We start from the raw sequence: 19,963 nt of genomic DNA, 5'->3' as shown, positions 1-19,963 counted from the left end.
ATTCTAGAACGAACCAAAGTGTTTCTATGCATTTTTGGTGAGATCGGGTATGTCTGAGAGATACTTGAATATACCCAAATGTACTAAAAATGCCTAAAATCCGTTTGGTTCGTTATAGAATATCAACTTTAGGTTTTTTTTTGATTACTTTAAGCCTTACTAATACAAAAACATCAAAAAATCTCATGCCTTTTTTTTATGAAATGCCGATATCGTTTGATGTGTGCTGGCCTACCATTCTCTGATGGGATATCGTTCTAATACGAACCATACATCACTGGATAAATCCGATCGTAGTGACTTTAGTCTTAGCTATTTCAAAGTGCAATGTGTGAAAAAGCACGAAACTACTTATAAGTAGTTCATTCTACATTTTCCCTCTCCATGGGTTGGATTTGGCTTCGCTGCATCCGCTTCTGTTTGTCCATGTGATGCACTTCGACCCCAAATGGATCTTTGTACTATCACCGGGACCTTTGGAAGCCCCATATTCCTTTGTTGAATCATCGAAACTGTTAAAAAGCTCCTACTTCGTATTTTCAAGAGTATCGTCTTACTATTTCATTCTTCGAGTTATGACACAAAGTTACATGTTATGAAAATTTTAAAGCTTCCTAAAATTACTTACCTTTTACTTTCTTCAGATGATAACAAAATTCTCCATGTCCTCTTAAGCTCCAGAATATTGTGTTCATATTCTATTCTCTTCGATAAGCGTATTAATTCCTTCGTTCGAATTGGTCATAATCCTTCGATTAATCTTTGGGATATCAACTTCCTTTAACCTAACTTATTTACCAATTCAATTAGTAGTTCATCTTTTGACAAATTGACTTACAAAAATTCTTTCAGTAGTAAATTTTAATTCCAATTCTTGTAATTAATTATATTTACTCCATCTTTACTATCCCTTGTAATCCATTTACTCACCTTGGCAATTTGCTTGTTAACCTAAAATGGATCAAAAATTAACCTTAAAGCCACTTGAAAACTTGTTATCTCGTATCGAAAACCACAGTTTGCCCTTGAAATGCCATTTCACTACCGCAACTCGTATTTTCACCGCATTCCATCCATTTATCTTCATTTCCGTGTTCATTTCCTCACCTGCTTGTTATACCTGCCGAATACCTTTAAAAGCCTCAAAATTTCCAATTAAAACAACAATTTAACCTTAATTATCGTTTTCTACCTCATCTCACCACACATTTCTATGCCATCTTGTCCTCCATCCTCCTCCCTCTTACTTTTCCGTCTGTCTCTTAACGAAATTTGCGGTACGACACTTTTCCGGTCGTTTGTAGAGCTTCGAAAATTGATTTAGCATAATTGTTTATAAATACTTTTATTTTATACAGAATGCATTTTTACCTGACTTTATGAATTTGCAACACGATGATGCTGTATTGCTAAAAGCAATTATTACATTCGACTCGCCATCATATTGCATCGACGAGAAAAAAGGTATGATAAAATGGAGGAAACCCAAGTACAATGGATGGTATTGCATTCAGTTCATTTATAATGGATTTTTGCTATGGCAAAACATATTTTTCCTCCTGGGCCTTAATTGACCTTTAATCGATTGCGATGGACTCGACAACAGATTCCGGGAATCATTGCAAAAAAAAAAAACTTTTATGAACCTTTGTTCTGTAAAAAAAAATTGTGCTCGAACATTTTTCATTTATTTTCATTTTATTAATTGAAAAAATATTACGTGATTTTTGTAAAAATATTTATAAAAATATTTTTTTTTATTGAAGATGACTCATCGTAATTAATATTTGAGCAAAAATTTCTCTACATGAATTTTTATGAGGGTCAGATCAGCAACATTATCAAAACAATTTTTTGTTCCGTAAAATTAATTCAATCAAAAGTGTTTGTTTTGCGATCCTGTTCAAACACGAATAAAAAGTCGTCGGGTCTCGTCTTGTCTGTCATAAAAAATAATGATAGAAGACGATTAATTGACGTCTTATCAAAATCGACAAAAAGCGCTTTTAGTGTGTCAGATTTATCGCTCGTAAAATTTTAAAAAATAAAACAAGACAAAAGAAGTTCAATTCTGTCTAGCAACTACTGATAACGAAAGTCGGCATTTCGCTCTGAGAATAAATTTTTAACTTTCTATCGATTATCTGTAAAAAATAAATAAATAAAATAACGTAAATGAATCAGTTGAAAGGGTAGGATAAGTGTCAGATTCAATGAAGATAACAGAAAATTGTAGTAAATAAATGGAAATATAAAATGTTGAGGAAGTTTGTGTCAAGAGAGGATTAAAGCGCTTTAAGCTAAATGAAAATTAAATGAAAGGAATTTGAAATCTGGTCAAAGACGGAAAATTTTAAGGTGTTCATTTGAAGTAAAAACTTAAAAATTAATTGTGTAGAATTAAATATGAACTTCAGTCATTTAAAAATAATTTCTAAAATTTTACTTTCAAGAGATTAAATTTCAATTTAATTTTAAAAAACAAATATTGAAAAAATGATGTCACTTAATCATGTCACTTAAAAAATAATTTCTAGTACCAAAAATGAACTTCTAAGCCTTGAAATTAATTTTCACGAAAAAAATGAATTATTACCGTAATGTAGTAAATGCTAAGAGAATTTAAAAATTTGTTCTCTTAACGAAAATGGAAGTCAAAACTCGTTCTCTTAACATTTTTTTGTTTCAAATTCTAATTTTTGAAAATTTTTAACTAAAATATTTGAATTTTTAACTTTTATGTATTTTTATTTTAAAATTTTCGTTTTTGTGTTAAAAACATTTAAAAATACAACTAAAATTTGTTTAAAAAAATTTTTAAAAATGTTAAAAATTTAAGAGAAATTGTGTTCTCTTAACTTAAAAATTAGCCTTCTTTTAATTCATCTACATTTTTTCGTTTCATTTGAATTTTAACGGTTTTTTTTCTCTTAGCATTCTCTACATTACGGTAATGCCAAAAAATAATATTAAGTCTCAAAAAATTAAATTAAAAATTAAAAGAAAAACAATCTCAAAACTTTTAAATCAACTTGAAAATCCACTAAACTTTAAACTAGCATCGCATTCCTTATCAAAAATGCATTAAATTAATATTCCACGAAGCCATAAACGGTTCAAAACAACAACAACAGCAGAAAACATTTTCGGCAGTCACCTTCATATCAGCAGCAAAAATAAAATAATAATAAAGCAGCGGCATAAAACGTTCAAACAATCATAAAAGTAGTTCAAGTGGAATGCGTTTTTCGCCATAAAAAGCACATTGAATAGGACAACAACCTTTTTTGCTGCCGCCGCGCTACCATCCTCTGCTTAGTATTTATTTTTACCAGCGCAAAACCGTGTGCATTTCGCTGCTCGTTCTTTTTTCCGCTAATGGTTATTAATGTGTTTGCTGTGTTAATTAAGAACGGAAAAGTTTTTTGCTGAATACCAAAAAATACAAAAAAAAAGTTTAGATAAATAAACGCACGTGGCTCACAAAGAATTTCATAATTTTTGCAAACAGCAAAAAAAAAACGTTTGAAAGAAAAACGAGAAATCATCGCATCCCAAAATGTAAATTAAATTTATATTATGATCCCTTTTTGTGTCCGAAAAAAGTGTTTCTCATCTCCTCACAGTCGCATGTCGTACATTAATCTTGGTTGCTGCTGGAAATGGAGAAATGGTTTGAAATGAAAGACAAACACACTCGAGCGGATCCATTTTAAAGTTTTTCGTGTATTTTCCGATTTGAAAATATGAGGGACGACGAACATGTCGACATGACACCCGATATCTGCTAAAGCGCCTTTTTTGTCCCGTTATTTTTTTTCAGAGAGCATGCGAAATGCCTTGTGGTTGAGCTCCACTTTGTTTCACATAAAAACAAATTTAAAAGTTTTTACGTATGCAGATTGAATTAAATCAAATTAGTTAAAGAGAGTAGAAGTAGGCAGCAGCGACGACACACAGACAAAAGGAATCTGTACGGATGAAGGGTAATTTGCGTTAAAAAAAATAAATAAAACAGAAAATCACACACACGACAACGACGATGATGACGAGACTTTGCAAATGTAGTGAAATTGAATCAAACAAAGTTCGCTCTCTTCTTAGAACCGGGAGCACGACAAAAAATCTATCATCGTAATATGATTCATTTTTTGTAGACGACTCGAAGAAAGTACGACAAAGAAAGAGTGCACTTGTATAATTTATTACTTTCCGTCCGTTTAGACAAAGATTCCCAGAATATGAGAGAAAACTTTTTTTTTTCTTCTACTTAGTTATCAGTGTGATTGCCAGTTCATAAAGAAAAAAGTTTTAGCAAGTTTTTTTTCGAAAACAAAACAAAAAACTAGTAATTTGTGTCTGTAGGTCGACTTTGTTCGTGTACAATCCTGTGGAGTTGTACGAAAATCAGTCTTAACTGGAGTTAGTTATATTTTAATTATAGCATCAGATAAGCCGAGGCATAATAGACATTGCTCCATTATTTATAATGTAAATTATGAACGTGCGATGACGACGACGACGAAGGTAGTTAGAGAGAGAGAAAGAGAGACACATTTTAACGTTTTAAGTAAATAAGAAGCGTACTAATCTGTTATCAACGACGACTACGATGATGATACAAAAAATATGTTTTACTCACTCAATCTGGATTAAATACAAAATGTACGTGAAATGCACTCCAATCCACTCCAGTTCGCAATTTTTTTCGAGTGACCGATAAATGTTAATGAAAATGATTGATTTATTAATTATCGTAACGTTGAGCGTTATCATGATGATTGCGAAAAAACATGTACACAGAAGTGAGTAAGTAAGTTATTTTTGCCTAAAGATTTTTTGTCATTGCGTCAAATGTTGCCAAATATTTGGCTTCTTAGTTAGATGCGTATTAGCAACTTCAAACAATATGAGGTGAGAACTGACGAGTGCGTAAATGCTGCTCGCGGAGACATGTGAATGAAAGGCAAAGTGAAGAAGAGGTCAATGTGCATAGTTTGCTGGTGAAGAGTGTGGTACGAAAGGAAACGCCCGGTACTTTTCTCTCTTGTTCTTCTCTTTCTTCGTATACTTTTGCCCTATGGGCGACAAACGGGTCAGATTGATCCCTTAAGGGAATTTTTTGATCCCTTAAGGGATCAATTTGCTCCCTTAAGGGTTCAATCTGATCCCTTAAGGGATCAACCTGATCCCCTTTCGAGTTGGTCATCTGCAGACCCAAAAATTTGAATCATTCAAGAGATCATTTTGATTCCTTAAGAGATTAATATGAACCCTTAAGAGGTCAATTTGATCCCTTCAAGTGATCCTTTAGGAGATCAATTTGATCTCTTAAGGGATCATATTGACCTCTTAAGGGATCAAAATGATCTCTTGAATGATTCAAATTTTTGGGTCTGCAGATGACCAACTCGAAAGGGGATCAGGTTGATCTCTTAAGGGATCAGATTGAATCCATAAGGGAGCAAATTGATCCGTTAAGGAATCAAAAAATTCCTTTAAGAGATCAACCTGACCACTTAAGGGATCATTCTGACCCGTTTTTCGCCCATAGGGTGGAATCTATTTTCTTCTTTTCCACATGTCGATTGATTTCGAACTTGTTTTTCCATCTTTGTTTTCGTTTAACAATAATTTCACTTAATTAACCAAACAAATTTATTTTCACACTTAACATCTAATTTTCTTTGTTCTTCGTTGTCATGTTCGCTAAAAACAAAATGTTAATTGCCTTACCTTTTTTTGAGTCCTAAATTTTCAATATGGATCAATTAAAACCTTTAAGGAATAAGTAAGTGTTAACTTTACCTCTTTTCGATCCGTGATGTACTTTCCTTATCAATTTTATTCCAATTCCTGATGAATCGCAGAATTCGCCCACTTTTCAGTTGCACTTGTTGGATCGTTTTTATTACATTTGCAATTCAGTCTCTTTCATCTTTTGCGACAGACAACAATGAAAATATTCTGTCTCTTTGCCTTTTTGGCTTTAATTCCAATTTTTGTGACTTCTTTCTCCGTATTGGAAGTCGAGTGTCATCACAGTGAGAACCATGCAGCCTACATTTGTGACTCAGATACTACAAAGGCCGTTTGCATCCTTCTTGACATCAGGATATTACATTCTGTAACGAAAAATGGCATAAATGAGTATCAACAGGAAATTCTCATCACAAATTTGGAGGATTTTGATGATACTCGGTTAGAAATACAATACTCTAAAATTCAAGTTTTTCCAAAAGAATTATTGAAACAAATGCCAAATATGACAGAACTCGAAATTAACCAGGCCGACATGCAAAAAATTCCTGATTTTTCGTTTGCTAATGCCAGCTGTCTCATATATTTGGATTTAGATAGTAATAATTTTCAAGATTTAAATGCAAACACATTTGTTGGCTTAAAAAATCTGAAAACCTTAATTCTATATAATTGCAAGATCTCCAAAATAGAAAAGTCTATTTTTGAGCCGTTAGAAAAATTAAAAAATTTGCATTTGGATTGGAATAATTTGGAACAGATAAACGTAGATACTTTTCAGCCTCTAAGAAATCTTAGGAAACTTGGTCTTGATGGAAATAAAATCAAAATTCTTGATCCAAATATTATTAAAGAGAATGCGAACATGTATTGTTTGAGTTTGAAATACAACCAGTTTGAAAATTTAAAATTGAACTTACCTGAGGGCATAAAATTAATCTTCTTTAAACGGAGTGAACTGACAAAATTGGAATTAAATTGCGAAAAAAGAATAGTAGTGAATCATATAGAAGCTGCAGGAAATAAAATTTCCGACTTTAAAATCAACTTTGACGTCTTAAGGCTAAACTTGAGAACAAATAAACTAAAATCAATACATTCGCTGAAAGATCAAACCAAACTAAAAACTCTCAATGTCGGCAATAATCAGCTTACCGAACTAACGGATCTTCCAAGACTTTCCAGTTTGACAAAATTATTTCTCGATGACATGAATGTCACTTTCAAACGAACCGACTTCATGAGTTCAAAGCTCAAACTTCTTTCGGTGTCGGGAGCAGGACTCACAAAGTTCAACTTTCTTGATATCTGGGGAGCCAAAGATTTGGAAACCTTGATATTGAGCAGAAACAAACTAACGGAGATTGATTACACTATGTTCAGGTTCATGACAAAATTGAAAAAGTTTGGGATCAATGACAATAACTTCAATTGTTCGTATCTGAAAGAAATGATGGAATATCATAAAAAATTTACTGAAATTCAAATTGTTGATGCTTATGCGAGTGATGAGGAAGATAACGTTGAGAACATAAAGTGTCATCGCAATACAAAAGTCGTTGAAAAATCTCATATTTGGACATATTTCTTAGTAGTTGTTGGAGTGGGCTTAGTTTTGGGAGGAATTTTGTTTGTCGCTAAGAAACAAGAATGGGATATCCCAGAATTCATCACTTCTCATATGACAAGACGATCGAATTTGATAAGTGATGAAATAGAGTAAAAGAAGAGAATCGCAGTCAAGGGTGGATCCACCCCAATTGCAGCTTTAAAAGAACTAAAAACCACAAAAATGACACAAAATTTAACAAAAAAAGGTGATTTTATATAGATTTGCATCCCCCATCGTGGTCCGCTGATAGCCCTCTGGATCCACCCTTGATCTCAGTGTCTTCAATATTCTATGTTTAAACCGCATTGACTAACCAAAGTCATGTTTATAATAAATACAAAAATAAATTGTTGAATATTGAATTCAATCTTTAAGAAGTATTTAATTGATAAGACTTCAGATCAGATCTGGTGGGTGAGCAACTCATAACAAGCGCTCTGCACTTAGATTCAATAATCAGATCCATTGTGCAACAAAAGTACTTAAGACTTACTTTGATTTAATTTCTCGTTGTCCTTAATCCTTAAAAATTAATTAATTTCTCTCCAGTTTTATCGATTTGTCTACAAATTGCCAGCAATTTTTGATCTCCATGCTTCTCCTTAAAGTCTGTGAAGCTCTAAAAAAAAAATTTAAGTTTGATCAAAATCAGCGAAAAGAAAATTTTCTTTTAAATTTTGTCATTTTAAATTTAAACTTTTACCAGTATTTATTTATTGTCAAGACAAAATTTAAAGAAGAAAATCAAAATCAACAATCAAATCTCTAGTTATTCAAATTTTGATTCACTTAAGTTTTTTTCTTTACGTTTTCCTTCACAAAATTGTGTCAATACTGATTTTATGAACTGCATTATCAGCATCCCCAAAGTATAAAATAGAAAAAAAAATAACTTATAAATTATGCATTTCTCACTCTGGTTCTCCTTTTACTTTTTTTTTTTGTAAAATCCTTATGTTCCCTAATAAGCAAGTCAACATCAAAGCGCATAAGCAAACAATGGCAAATAATAAGATCCCACATTGTATGTCTGTGTCTCGTCTGTCGGGTAATCGTCGTATCTACGAGAACAAGAGAAGAACACGAAAAAAAAAATAAAATAAATGGATTGAAATTTGAGCTTACATTACGTGCATCAAATGAAATGAAATCCCTTTTAAAGTTATTAAATTTCTCGTTAACATCACTTTTTGATCCTAACTGTGGATTCCTCGGGGAGAGATGGAAAGAAAAGAAACGATACAAAGTAACGAGCTCCAAATTTTTTACAAGCAAAAAAAACGCTTGTGTTGCCTTTTTCCATTCCTTTTGTTTCGTTACTCGAGCATGAATAAGGGGTTTTTAATGTAATAATATAACACTAAAACTGTTTTCTCTCACCATTTATCCAAGTACAGCCACCCAACGACGACGACGACGACCCAAACGCTGTGGAGCATAATAATAATAATGTAAATGTAAATTAAGATTGATATTCATACAAGCTATATGTGCTAGTTGTGTATGTGAAAGAGAGAGGTTACCTGCGACGCAAGGCAAGAACATTCATTTAAATTATCGAGACACGGAAAGCGATTAATCTTATTTATTGGCATCATATTTTTCCGCTTTTGTTTTCTCTCGCGTGACATTCGAAATGCAAGTCGAGCCGAAAAATCGCTAATTTGTCACCGTACTCAATTGATTTCTGCTCGCTATGGCGCAACGAACAAAGGCAAAGTCGTGCTAATCTGGCACAAAATTTGTATGTTATTATCTCAAATCTTGTCAAAAAAGTTTGCTCAACTCGTGTGAGGTTGTGCGACTAATTGAAAGGCGTGTACATGATACGCAAAAATGCCGAAATAATAATGATATTACTCGAGTGCTGTTGTGAGATGAGAAAAGATTAACGTGAATTCCTTAACATGCTCCATTAACTCATTTTTGCGTTCAACTTGTTCATTTGTTGATGATGATGTTGTTACTCTTCAGAGAGAGGAGGAGAACAGATACTTGTCGAAGTATTTTTAAAACATTTATCTCTGAATGCGAAGACAAAGCAAGCAGAGTCATGTTACTCTTATGGTTTGGTTACTCAAGCTTAGAGACATTCAAGCCAGGTGAAAGTGTTTTCTGTGGTTTTGAATTGAACTGACATGCCTTACTTTTTAAAGGTCGGTCGACGACAAAAGTACTTTAAGTTCGAAAGTAGACTAAGATTCATCCTCAAAAAGGTGCGATTATCCGATTTGAATCTTGTTACTTTGTGTCTATTATTCAGAGAATGTCGTCGTTTTGATTCAATCTCATGTCCCGTGATAAGTAGTGAGCTGAAGAAAGCACGCGATGATGCACCAAAAGCGATTTTTCTTGTCTATTATATCAGTTTCTATCTCTTTAGTTAATAATAAATTTCTTCTTTTTTCACACAACAGAAAAAAGAACTCATGGTTGGACTTGTGTACGTAGTTTGGTGTCGTTATTGCCAGAGATTGAAAAAAAAATCAAACTTAATACCATCCATCGATATTTTCTTTTTCTTCTAATCTCCTTATGCCTTGTACAATTTTTGTACAAATTCTCTCCCCACGTAGTTGGTGGCTTTTTTTTCATTCATTCAATGAATCAACAAAAAATAAGATTTGAAAGTTATCGTAAAGTGAGTGACTTAAGCGCATTTTTGTCCAATAAAAAATGCCTTTGATTCTAAATTTAAAGCTTTATGCTACTATTCGAAACTCTTACTTTAATTGGATTTCTTGTATAAGATAACTTTGATCTAATTAAATGAGTATTAAAAGCAACTCTATCGCTTGTTAAAAAGTTCATTCGCTATAAATTGAAGTTTGAAGAGTGAAATGCTCATAATATCATTGTTTCTCAGCTTCTATTCTACGAAACAAAAAACTTCAGTTTTAATGAACGAAATTTGTCTTAAAATACAAACTTTTATCTTAAAATTCGAACCAACTTTTAATTTCGTGGTTTCTGTTTCTCGGAAAATGGTTTTAATAGATAATAATGCTCGAATGAAATGAAATTTTCAATAGATGCTCGAACTCTTAATATATAAGTTTGGTATTAAGTTTTTTTCAACAGTAACATTTCTCAAATTTTAATGTCAAGTTGATTGATGCTCGATTTGTGCAATTGTCCAATTCTTCATAACTCCCTTCAAAATATCTTTCTGGTCAAACTATAACAATATGGCAATCGTTTGCTCAGTTGCTCCAAAAATAATGAAGTTCCATTTAAAGAGATAGTAATTGCAATCGCTTTGATTTGGGCTAATATTGCTCAAGAACAGTTTGAACGGCGTAGATCATCGATTTTTATATCAACTTGGCTAACAATTTGAAGCTATTCATAAGCTCTGATATTTTATGTAAGACTTTGCTGTTAACATTTTGAATAAGTTAAAGGAAAAGTGATGAGGTTTCAAGATTCATCTTCCAAATTTTTGTTTCTAATATTTTGCAAGTTACCTCGAGGCATATTTTAGTTCTTGTTGAACGTTTAATATGAATAAGAGCCAAAAATTGTTAAATAACATATTCCCGGACAGACAACCAACTCGACGCAATTCCATATTTTTTCTGTAAAATAAAATCTGAGAAAAAAGAAATCTTTGTTCAAATATAGAAGAAAAATAAATACAACAAGAAAGTAAAAGAGAAGAAAAAAAGAAGAAATTACCCTCAGGCAAACAAAAAATCGCAACCTTTGTAACAAGTTCAAGTATATTTTAAGTCAACTTTATCGACTTTTTCTTGTTCAATTGCCCTTCATTGATAATTATTAACCTAATTTCGGATGACAGTTGAGATCTAAAAAAAAAATTGGAATAAAAAAAAGATGCGATTCGGATTAAGGATTTCTGGAATACTTACTCAAATTCAAATTAAATTCCTTTGTCTTGTCTGCTCATTTATCGGAATACGTGGATGGCGTAGATACCAGTCAGAACGGATGATGTTTGATTTAAAATGGCATGGATTGACGTATAAAATATTGCAAAGTAAGACAATTCCATTGTTTCACTGATGTGAAAAAGCAACTGAAAATGAATATCGATTCCCTTTTTTTGACGCATTTCCATTGAAAATTGTCAGTCTTCAACAGAAATTTTTCTTCAACAGGGAAAAATCACTATGAAGTAACGAAAAAGCGCTTTTGTCTCAGGAAAAGGTCCGATTTTTTAAAACAAAAGTTCAATAATCTTTTTTTTTCCTGTACCTAATAATAAAAATTAAACCAAGTGTAAAATCGAACATCTGTATCAGTCCCTCGTGCGACGTATCGACAAAATGGTGTGCCCGCTCATGTCTGAAAACTTTCCATTCAAACAAAAACTTTATCGAATTAAAATTCCCAAAGGTGGCATGAGCGATGACAGGCGAACCTTTATGAAAAGAGCAAAATTATTGACGCATTTATTCATCGCACAAAAGCCTCTTGATTGACAATTCCTTTCTTCGTTTTTTTTTATTTTCGCTCTGTTTTGACGGCAACTACCGGATTGGATCCTTGAACAAAATAAATAATAAAAAGGAAAAAAATGCGAGGAAAGTCAAGGAAAATATCTTCGTGAACAATGAACAAAACAACAAGGGAAGCAGAAGAACGCGATAAATGAGAAGAGAGATTGATTTGTGTGGCGGCGAAACGACGCGTGCATTCACTGCCAACCGGGGAAAATATAAATAGACGATTGCCTTCATCGTCGTTGTCGTTTTCGTTGTCAGTCAGGTGAATGCCTCTGACTCATTCAAACGAGAATCTTTTCTCATTATAAATCGATTATCACAGTTCCAATTGTGTGTTCGTGTAAGACATCAAAAGAAATTTCTCAAATTCATTCGAGAACAAAAAATTTTCGGATCATTAAAAGAAATTATTTTGGGAAACCGATACACCAAAAATTTTTTTCGAGTCATTTTCTCCAATTTTTTTATCATTTATGTTTATTTAAAAATAACATTTAAATCAATATCCTTGATATTGAGGCACGCCACGCATAACAACCAACCAACAAAAAAATGCTTTATCACTCGATGTTGTTGGTGAATTATTGAATATTTTAATTTTAAATTCCACAAAACTTTCGATACTTGGCGTTCCCGCCCCAGCTACTGCCAGTTAGCAGCAAAAAGAGGCACGAGTAGGAGCTCCTATTTAATTATTCAAATTTTCGATGTCGTCAAATAAGGCCGGAAAAAAGGGTATTTAAAAAATTTCGTGCATGTATCGAGGGGGATTTTGGTGAAATGGCTTAATTCCATTACATCGCGTATGACGACGATGAGTAACAGAAATATTATTTTGCTTTTGAATAAAATTATTGCTGTAACATATGTTATAATCCGATCATCGTGGAACAGCATGACGACGCGACAACGAAAAGGAGTGGAAACGCAATTGACAAAGAGGTTTTTCACCTTAGCATGAGTGACGAAATACTAATTTTGTTTTAATTTGAATGATAAATTTAAATTTACAAATTTTTAGGTGAAATTTACATATTTTTTTTTAAATTAAAATTTTCTTTAAGGAATTAAAAAATTTAATTTAAAAAAATACAAAAATTCCTAACAAAATTTAAGAAAAATTTAAAAAAAATATATAGCTTCAAAAAAATTTAAAAAAAATTAATTAAAAAAAATCAGAAACATTTTAAAAAAATAAATTATTTTGTAAAATTATACCTAATAAATAAATTTTTAATTAAAATTTTAATTTTAAAACTTAAATTAAAAAAATAAAGTTTAATTAAAAAATTATTAAAATAAATTAATTTATTTTTTTTTTCAATAAATTTAATGCTAATTTTTCTCATATTTCGTAAATTTTTATTTAATTTTTTTTTTAATTTTTTTATTTTTTTTTTTTTTAATTAAAATTTTAAAAAAAATTTTAAAAATTAATTAAAAAAACTATTTTTTTTAAATAAAAATAAAATCAAATAAAAAAAAATTTAATAAATTAAATTTATTTAAAAAAAATAATTTTTATTTAAATAAAAATAAAATTCAATTAAAAAAATATTAAAAGAAATTAATTTAATTTTTTTTCAATAAATTTAATTTTTTTAATTTAATTTTATTTAACTTTTTTAAAATTTTATTTAATTTTTTTAAAATTAAAATTTATTTTTTTTAAAATTAAAATTTTATTTTTTTTAAATAATTTTTTTTTAAATTTATTCCCATAATTTAAATAAATCCCCATCCCTGCCAAATCTCACCGAAAAATATTTCAATACAAATAGTTCAGATATAAATTTTGAATGAGCCGCACATGTGTGTACTTTTATGTGTGCAAATTGATGCGAACGAGTCGATAATGCCTCTTTGTGGTTTAAAAATTAAGATTCAAAATAATTGAAGTGAAATATTTTCAGTCAAGGTTTCCTTTTGTGAACCCTCGTGCTTTTTTCTTCAATATTTTGTTCAAAAGATCAAACATCCTTTTTTCCGGGAGCCCACATTCACACAGACTTTTAATTAGATTCTTTCGTTTCCTTTCACTTTTTTACACATGAAAACATGTTATAGGAAAATGCATGTTTTCAAGTGTTCAAGGATGAAAAATAAAAACATCAAACGATTTCCTTTTCACTTTTTTTGTACATTTACCAAAAAGAAAGGAATAAATAATTAGATTCAGTCAAGATTTGTGTGTTACACCTATAAAAGTAGTACAAATACAAAAGTAACGGAATGAATGAAGGAACAAAAGTTGATTTAATTCATTCAAAATTTAATTAATTAACTTGAGAAAGGCTTGAGTCTCATTCAAATGAATGGTCGTTGGCACATTTCTCTATTTGTATTTCTGCTGCTGCTGAATTTGTATATTTACAGAAATATTTAATTAAATTACACACAAATATTTTTGTAAAATAACAACAAATTAAAATGAGTATTATTTAATAAAGTGGAAAGATATTTAAATAAAATTCATGACTTGGCGTCAATTCCGCAGAAACATGTGAGAAATTTCTTTAAAGCTGATGATGATGAGAAAAAAGGTCATCGAATATTTTCTGTAGTTACGAATGATTGCACGTGTCGTCACCTGCCACGGTATTTCTCTCATTCTTTTATTCCTTTTTTTTTCAAATTTTTAAAGAGAGAGACATCTTTCGAACTTGACAGTTGTTACATGAGACAAATACGCTCTCGTGACAGTTTTTGCGTGAAACAGTATATGAAATGGTAACATGTCATCTCAATTTATGGAAAAGGAAGTGAAGAGTAACACGCGAGACATAAGTTAACACTTTATATAAATTTTGTTAGCTTTCCACTTATCGCTTTGTCGTATGGATGTGTGGCTCATATGGTAACGTACCGACGAATGGGATGTGGAAAAGCCGCAAGAGAAAATGTACTTTTTTGTAGTTGTTGTTGTTGATGCTTTGCAAAATTGTAAGCCGGGAATGAGGAAGACATAAAAAATGTGAAAAGTTTTAAAACTTACCTTTTATCGGGATTGGAATGTGTTGAAGAGCGTATTTTGAACTAAAATTATGGTTTATGAGGATTATTTTTATCTGAAAAAAAATATTTATAAACTAGAGCTTTAAAAAAAACCAAAATTTGCACTGGGTCAGTTTTTTGAAAATGTACACTGGGCTAAAATTTTAAAATGTGAACTGGGACAACAATTTTCAATATTTACTGGGCTCAAAATTAAAAATGAAGACGAAACTCAAAGATAAATATTTTCCTATAAAAATATACCTTAGGCTAAGAAAAGCCAAAACTGGATAAAAAAAAATAAATGTGCACTGGGAATAAAAGTAAAAATTAAAAAAAAAAAAAATTTAAATTTATTTTAAAAATTAAAATAAAAAATAAAATAACGGTTCGGTTCAAATTTTCCTACACAGAATGCGCAGTAGGACAAAAGTTTTAAAATAAAGAGTGTTTAACACTCTAATTTCTTACTCCAGAGTCAATTTTAAAACTTTTGTCCTACTGCACATTCTGTGTAGGAAAATTTTAACTAATAAATTTGAACCGTTATTTCATTTTTTATTTTAATTTTTAAAATAAATTTAAATTTTTTTTTTATTTATTTTTACTTTAATTCCCAGTGCACATTTTTTTTATCCAGTTTTGGCTTTTCTTAGCCTAAGGTATATTTTTTATAGGAAAATATTTATCTTTGAGTTTCGTCTTCATTTTGAATTTTTAACCCAGTTAATATTCTTAAGTGTTGACCCAGTTCACATTTTAAAATTTTCAGCCCAGTGTAAATTTTTTTTTAAATTGACCCAGTGCATATTTTAAAATTTTTTATTACCTCTTATTCACAAATTTTCTTTTTTAGTTAAAAAAAAAGAAAAATTTACATTAGGCGTACATTATTTTTTTCTAAAAAAAAAATTCAGATTTTACAAAAAAATAATTTTTTAAAGAATAAACTTTCAATACAGACTGAAATCAACAATTTTTCCTAAAAATCGTCTTTTTAAAACAAAAAAAAACTTTATTATCACATTGAAAAATCCTTTGGGGATTGTTAACAACCACAAAAAAAATATACAAAAAAAAGTGTGACAGCTAAGATATTACCTAACTCATAACAACACCAGTAACTCAAGTAAGTACGGCACGCAACGCGCCAGTCAATCAATAAAACAACTCAATTGATCATAATTACACACTACACACTTGCTAATATGTTAAAATAATAGTACAAATTCCCATGTCATGGATATCAAGATTATTACAAATTTATTATGAGTGTGTGTAAAAAATTAAAATAAAATAAAATCAACAAATTTTTTGGCACAACTCGCAAAACGTTCATTGCTAGAGATTATCGCAAATAAATGATTTTAATTTTTTGATAAATGCTGTAACGAGTACAAACGAACGGGATTGGTGAGAGACTAATTAACACGTACTTAAAAAAAAAAACAACGTATGAGATTTTTCGATGTTGAATCTCGCGTATTTGCGGTGTAGCGTCGTCATTTTATTACAGTAGATAAATAAATATTTGTTTGTAAGTGCAATAGACGAGTTGCGAGTTGTTGTAAAAGCTGTTGTCTAAAATTATGTAAATAGATAGAGAAGATCTCAAACTATTCTCAAAAGCACGACAACGCAAAATATTTTTGAGTGACATAGTTTATTGTTTGTTTGTGAAATTAATAAGGTTTACCACGACGACGACGGAGCTACGGAGAGAACTGAAACACTATCAAAACAGCGTGCGAATGATATGAAAGCGAGTTCGGTAGTTGTGGCAAGAGCCAGGAGGATGACGATGAATATTTCTGGCAAAATAATAATAATAACAAATAAATGAAAATGAATGAATATGAATGAGAAATAGTTGGTGATATATTTGTGAAAAAGTTGTGTTCGGGGCGTTCGTCGTTTGCTGTTTTTGTTGATGATGCTGGAGAGACAATAATAAATGTCGCAAATTAAAATGTGAATTCTCCCGTGAGTTTATAATTGACAAGGCGGGATTTTGGTCGTAATTTAATTAGGTTTTGCTTTGTTTGAAGAATTTGTTTGGACATTGATGAAGTGGATCGGAAGAAGCGAAATGAACATACGACGATTTCTGCGAAATTTGATGTTACAAAAATTAATGTTTGCTGCAATTAATTGATTTGTCAAAATTTTACGAATTTTATCAGCAAAAAATAAGGATTACTAGTGGTAATAATCGATTAATAAGGCATCTGAGCTTTGAAAGGTTTTTCGAAATCAGGCTTTGTACACATAAAATGACAAGATCTGAAATTTTCAATAGATGTGCTTTGTCTCGGCTTCGTCCTTCAGTCGTTTCAGTTAATTGTACTTAAATCGACTTAGATGAAATCGGTTTTCAAAAATCTTTTTTATAAAAATTAATAATTAAAGAAATTCAAAAAGATTTTTGGCGGGAAAAAGATTTTTGGCGGGAAAAAGATTTTTGGCGGGAAAAAGATTTTTGGCGGGAAAAAGATTTTTGGCGGGAAAAAGATTTTTGGCGGGAAAAAGATTTTTGGCGAGAAAAAGATTTTTTTATCCATAAGATAAGAAAGATGTGACTTAAGTGATCGAAATGAAGAAATTTTACAAGATACCCGATAGGACCTGACATGATAGCCTGACATGAACTTTGTGATGAAATAAATCCTGTAACGTTCAATTTTAGACATTTTTCTAATCTTCTAAGCTGGCCCTTCAAGCAAGGATTGAGCCATTTTGGGCCTATTTTAACAATTTTGGGGCCTATTTTAAAGAATTTTGTACTACAGATTGCAGTCTATTCATTGTGATATCCTTTATTGTTAAAATTGTGCCTTTGTAGAGTCCCTTTAAAAGTTTATAAAATTATGTATGTAACTTAAGTATAGCCATCTCATGTAAATTAAGTCGGAGGAATAAAACATTATTGTATTGTACAACAGATTGCTTGGGACTTCTTTGAGTCAGTAAACACGTTTAAATTCAAAAAAGTTTTTCATGATTTTGTGTATCGAGCCGACTATCTTCCGTTAACTACTGAAGATCTTATCCTTTGGACTTCATGTTACCTTGAACCTCAAGCTAACTTATCCAGATCCTTTTAAAGCACTAGTTTCAAACTCAATATTGAACAAATATTAAGCTCATTATAGTTAATGAAACTAATTCGGTTAGTTGAAACAACTCTTTCAGAATTACTGTGTTAATCTATCAAATTATCAGTAGATCAAGAAAAACCATTAGATTTGAATTAGATTCCATCACTGACACATTTCATTCAAAACATTCCTTTTAAACCTCTTTTCCTTTGTGACTTCAGACCAACTTCCGCTCTAGTCAATTTCTTAATTGCCTCTCTTGCACCGACTACCAAGAGTCTATCAAAACCACATTTACATCAAACACTTCATATAACGAAGCAAAATAAAAAAAATTACATTAGTACACACATTGCAACATTGAACGTGTTGATTGCCTTTAATTTCTATCGATTTTGACATCATCAACATGTCACTACTATTTTTTTTACATCGTTTCGTCACACAATTCACACAATCGCATCGTCAACATGTTGTGATAAGGAACGATATCATTAGGATAGACCTCAAAGTTTATCAACAACTATTACCGTCGACGAAGCACGACATTTATCAAACGCACGGGAAATAAATTCCTAAAAAAAAATAAAATAAATGTTACATTGAATTACGTCCATTTGAATACACTTTATTCGAATTCATCGAGCAGATATCGAGTGTGCTTTTCAAAACATTCAAGTTTCGGGTTTGAATTCGAGTTGAAAATCATGAATAGCTATTGATTTTCATTCATTTCCTGTAATTCAGTTGCAAAGTAACATGGGCTTTAAATCATGAACAGTTCAAAAAGAGGTATATTGAGACATCCTTGTTATTGTCGTCGTTGTCGTTGTTGTAGTTTGACAAATGCAGAGAGATAGAAATTTATTATTAAAGGGAAAAGATCAAATAAATCCATTGATAAATTTCATGTTCCTTTGAATTTCTACATAAAATAGAGTTTAATTGATTCAAGTTTTCATAGCAGCAAATTTCGTCTATTTCTGTTATTTTCAGCTTGATTCACCTCTTTTTGCATGCTATTCATATTGCATACTTTTGGGTGTTACGGAACATGTATGATCAATACTACTTGAAAATTGCTTTCAAGTACCTTCGTTAGAAAAGGATTATCATATTTGGTAGAGGACTCTTGATTAAGGAACACTCATGGCATGATTGTCTCTCATTAACACTTGCCGAATGTTTATTTTTAACTCTTCGCTCTCCCTCGAGTCTCGTCTCGTCTGCTTCTCGCACGCAACAAAATGCATAAATAAAACAATCCAACGATGTTTATTTACGTCAGAAATTTTTCTGACCACAAATTCGATATTTTATTAATAAATTTATCTCTTTCAGATGTTGCTGCTGCTGCACAAATATCGCAGTTCATGGGAATAAATAAAAATGCGTAGATGCATGATCGGAATGTTTTTGTGCCAAAATACTTTGTAAATAAATAAATTTAAAACACAAAAAAAAATGTAACGTGCCAAAGTAAAATTTCTCAAGAAAAACAAAAAAAAAATTAATTTTTTTAATTGTTCGAGTTATTAATGTTGATACGTTACTGCTTATGTTTCGGAATGGGTTGTACACCTAGTATGCTCTCCGAAAATAATCGCCGTAATCGGAAGAACAGTGATATCTATACGCAAAGTAATAACAGCACGAACAACGGAAAATCCGCAGAAATTAATGATTCGACAAATGTCAAGCACATTATCGTGAATCCGTATGAGAGCAAAGATCCGCAAGAAACCAAGCCGACGCAGCCAAACAATAACCCACGGGCATCGGAGCCTTGTGTGCAACCGCATATAAAAAAAGAATCAATTGTTTCGGTGACACCGTCGGGAAAATACCTTGGAAGTATCATACGAACCAACGACGTGCGACGTGCCACGATTGCGGGTAAGTAATTTTTATAGTTTTACAAATTAATTGAATGTGCGGGAAAAATTGAATTTTGCGTATCTCTGGCATGAGTGCGAGAAGAGTATTTACTACGAAACTATTTGTTTTTATTCCATGATGTTATGTTTATG

The 19,963-nt window shown here is 31.1% G+C and overlaps 1 protein-coding gene across 3 annotated transcripts in view; it reads left to right on the top strand.

Moving 5' to 3' along the window:
- LOC134828377 (high affinity cAMP-specific and IBMX-insensitive 3',5'-cyclic phosphodiesterase 8) overlaps positions 1 to 19,963 on the top strand; it is a 59,287-nt gene that overhangs the window by 5,067 nt on the left and 34,257 nt on the right. For all 3 annotated transcript variants that reach the window (XM_063841334.1, XM_063841332.1, XM_063841333.1), the window contains one exon: positions 19,275 to 19,829. In XM_063841334.1, coding sequence (XP_063697404.1) covers positions 19,472 to 19,829 — 358 coding nt within the window. In that variant the 5' untranslated portion in view covers positions 19,275 to 19,471. The remainder of the gene's footprint in view (positions 1 to 19,274; positions 19,830 to 19,963) is intronic.

Source organism: Culicoides brevitarsis, chromosome 2 (genome assembly GCF_036172545.1).
Source record: "Culicoides brevitarsis isolate CSIRO-B50_1 chromosome 2, AGI_CSIRO_Cbre_v1, whole genome shotgun sequence".
In the NCBI taxonomy this organism is placed as follows: domain Eukaryota; kingdom Metazoa; phylum Arthropoda; class Insecta; order Diptera; family Ceratopogonidae; genus Culicoides; species Culicoides brevitarsis.
The sequence above is the reverse complement of the archived record's forward strand: the minus strand, read 5'-3'. Positions and strand labels throughout refer to the sequence as shown.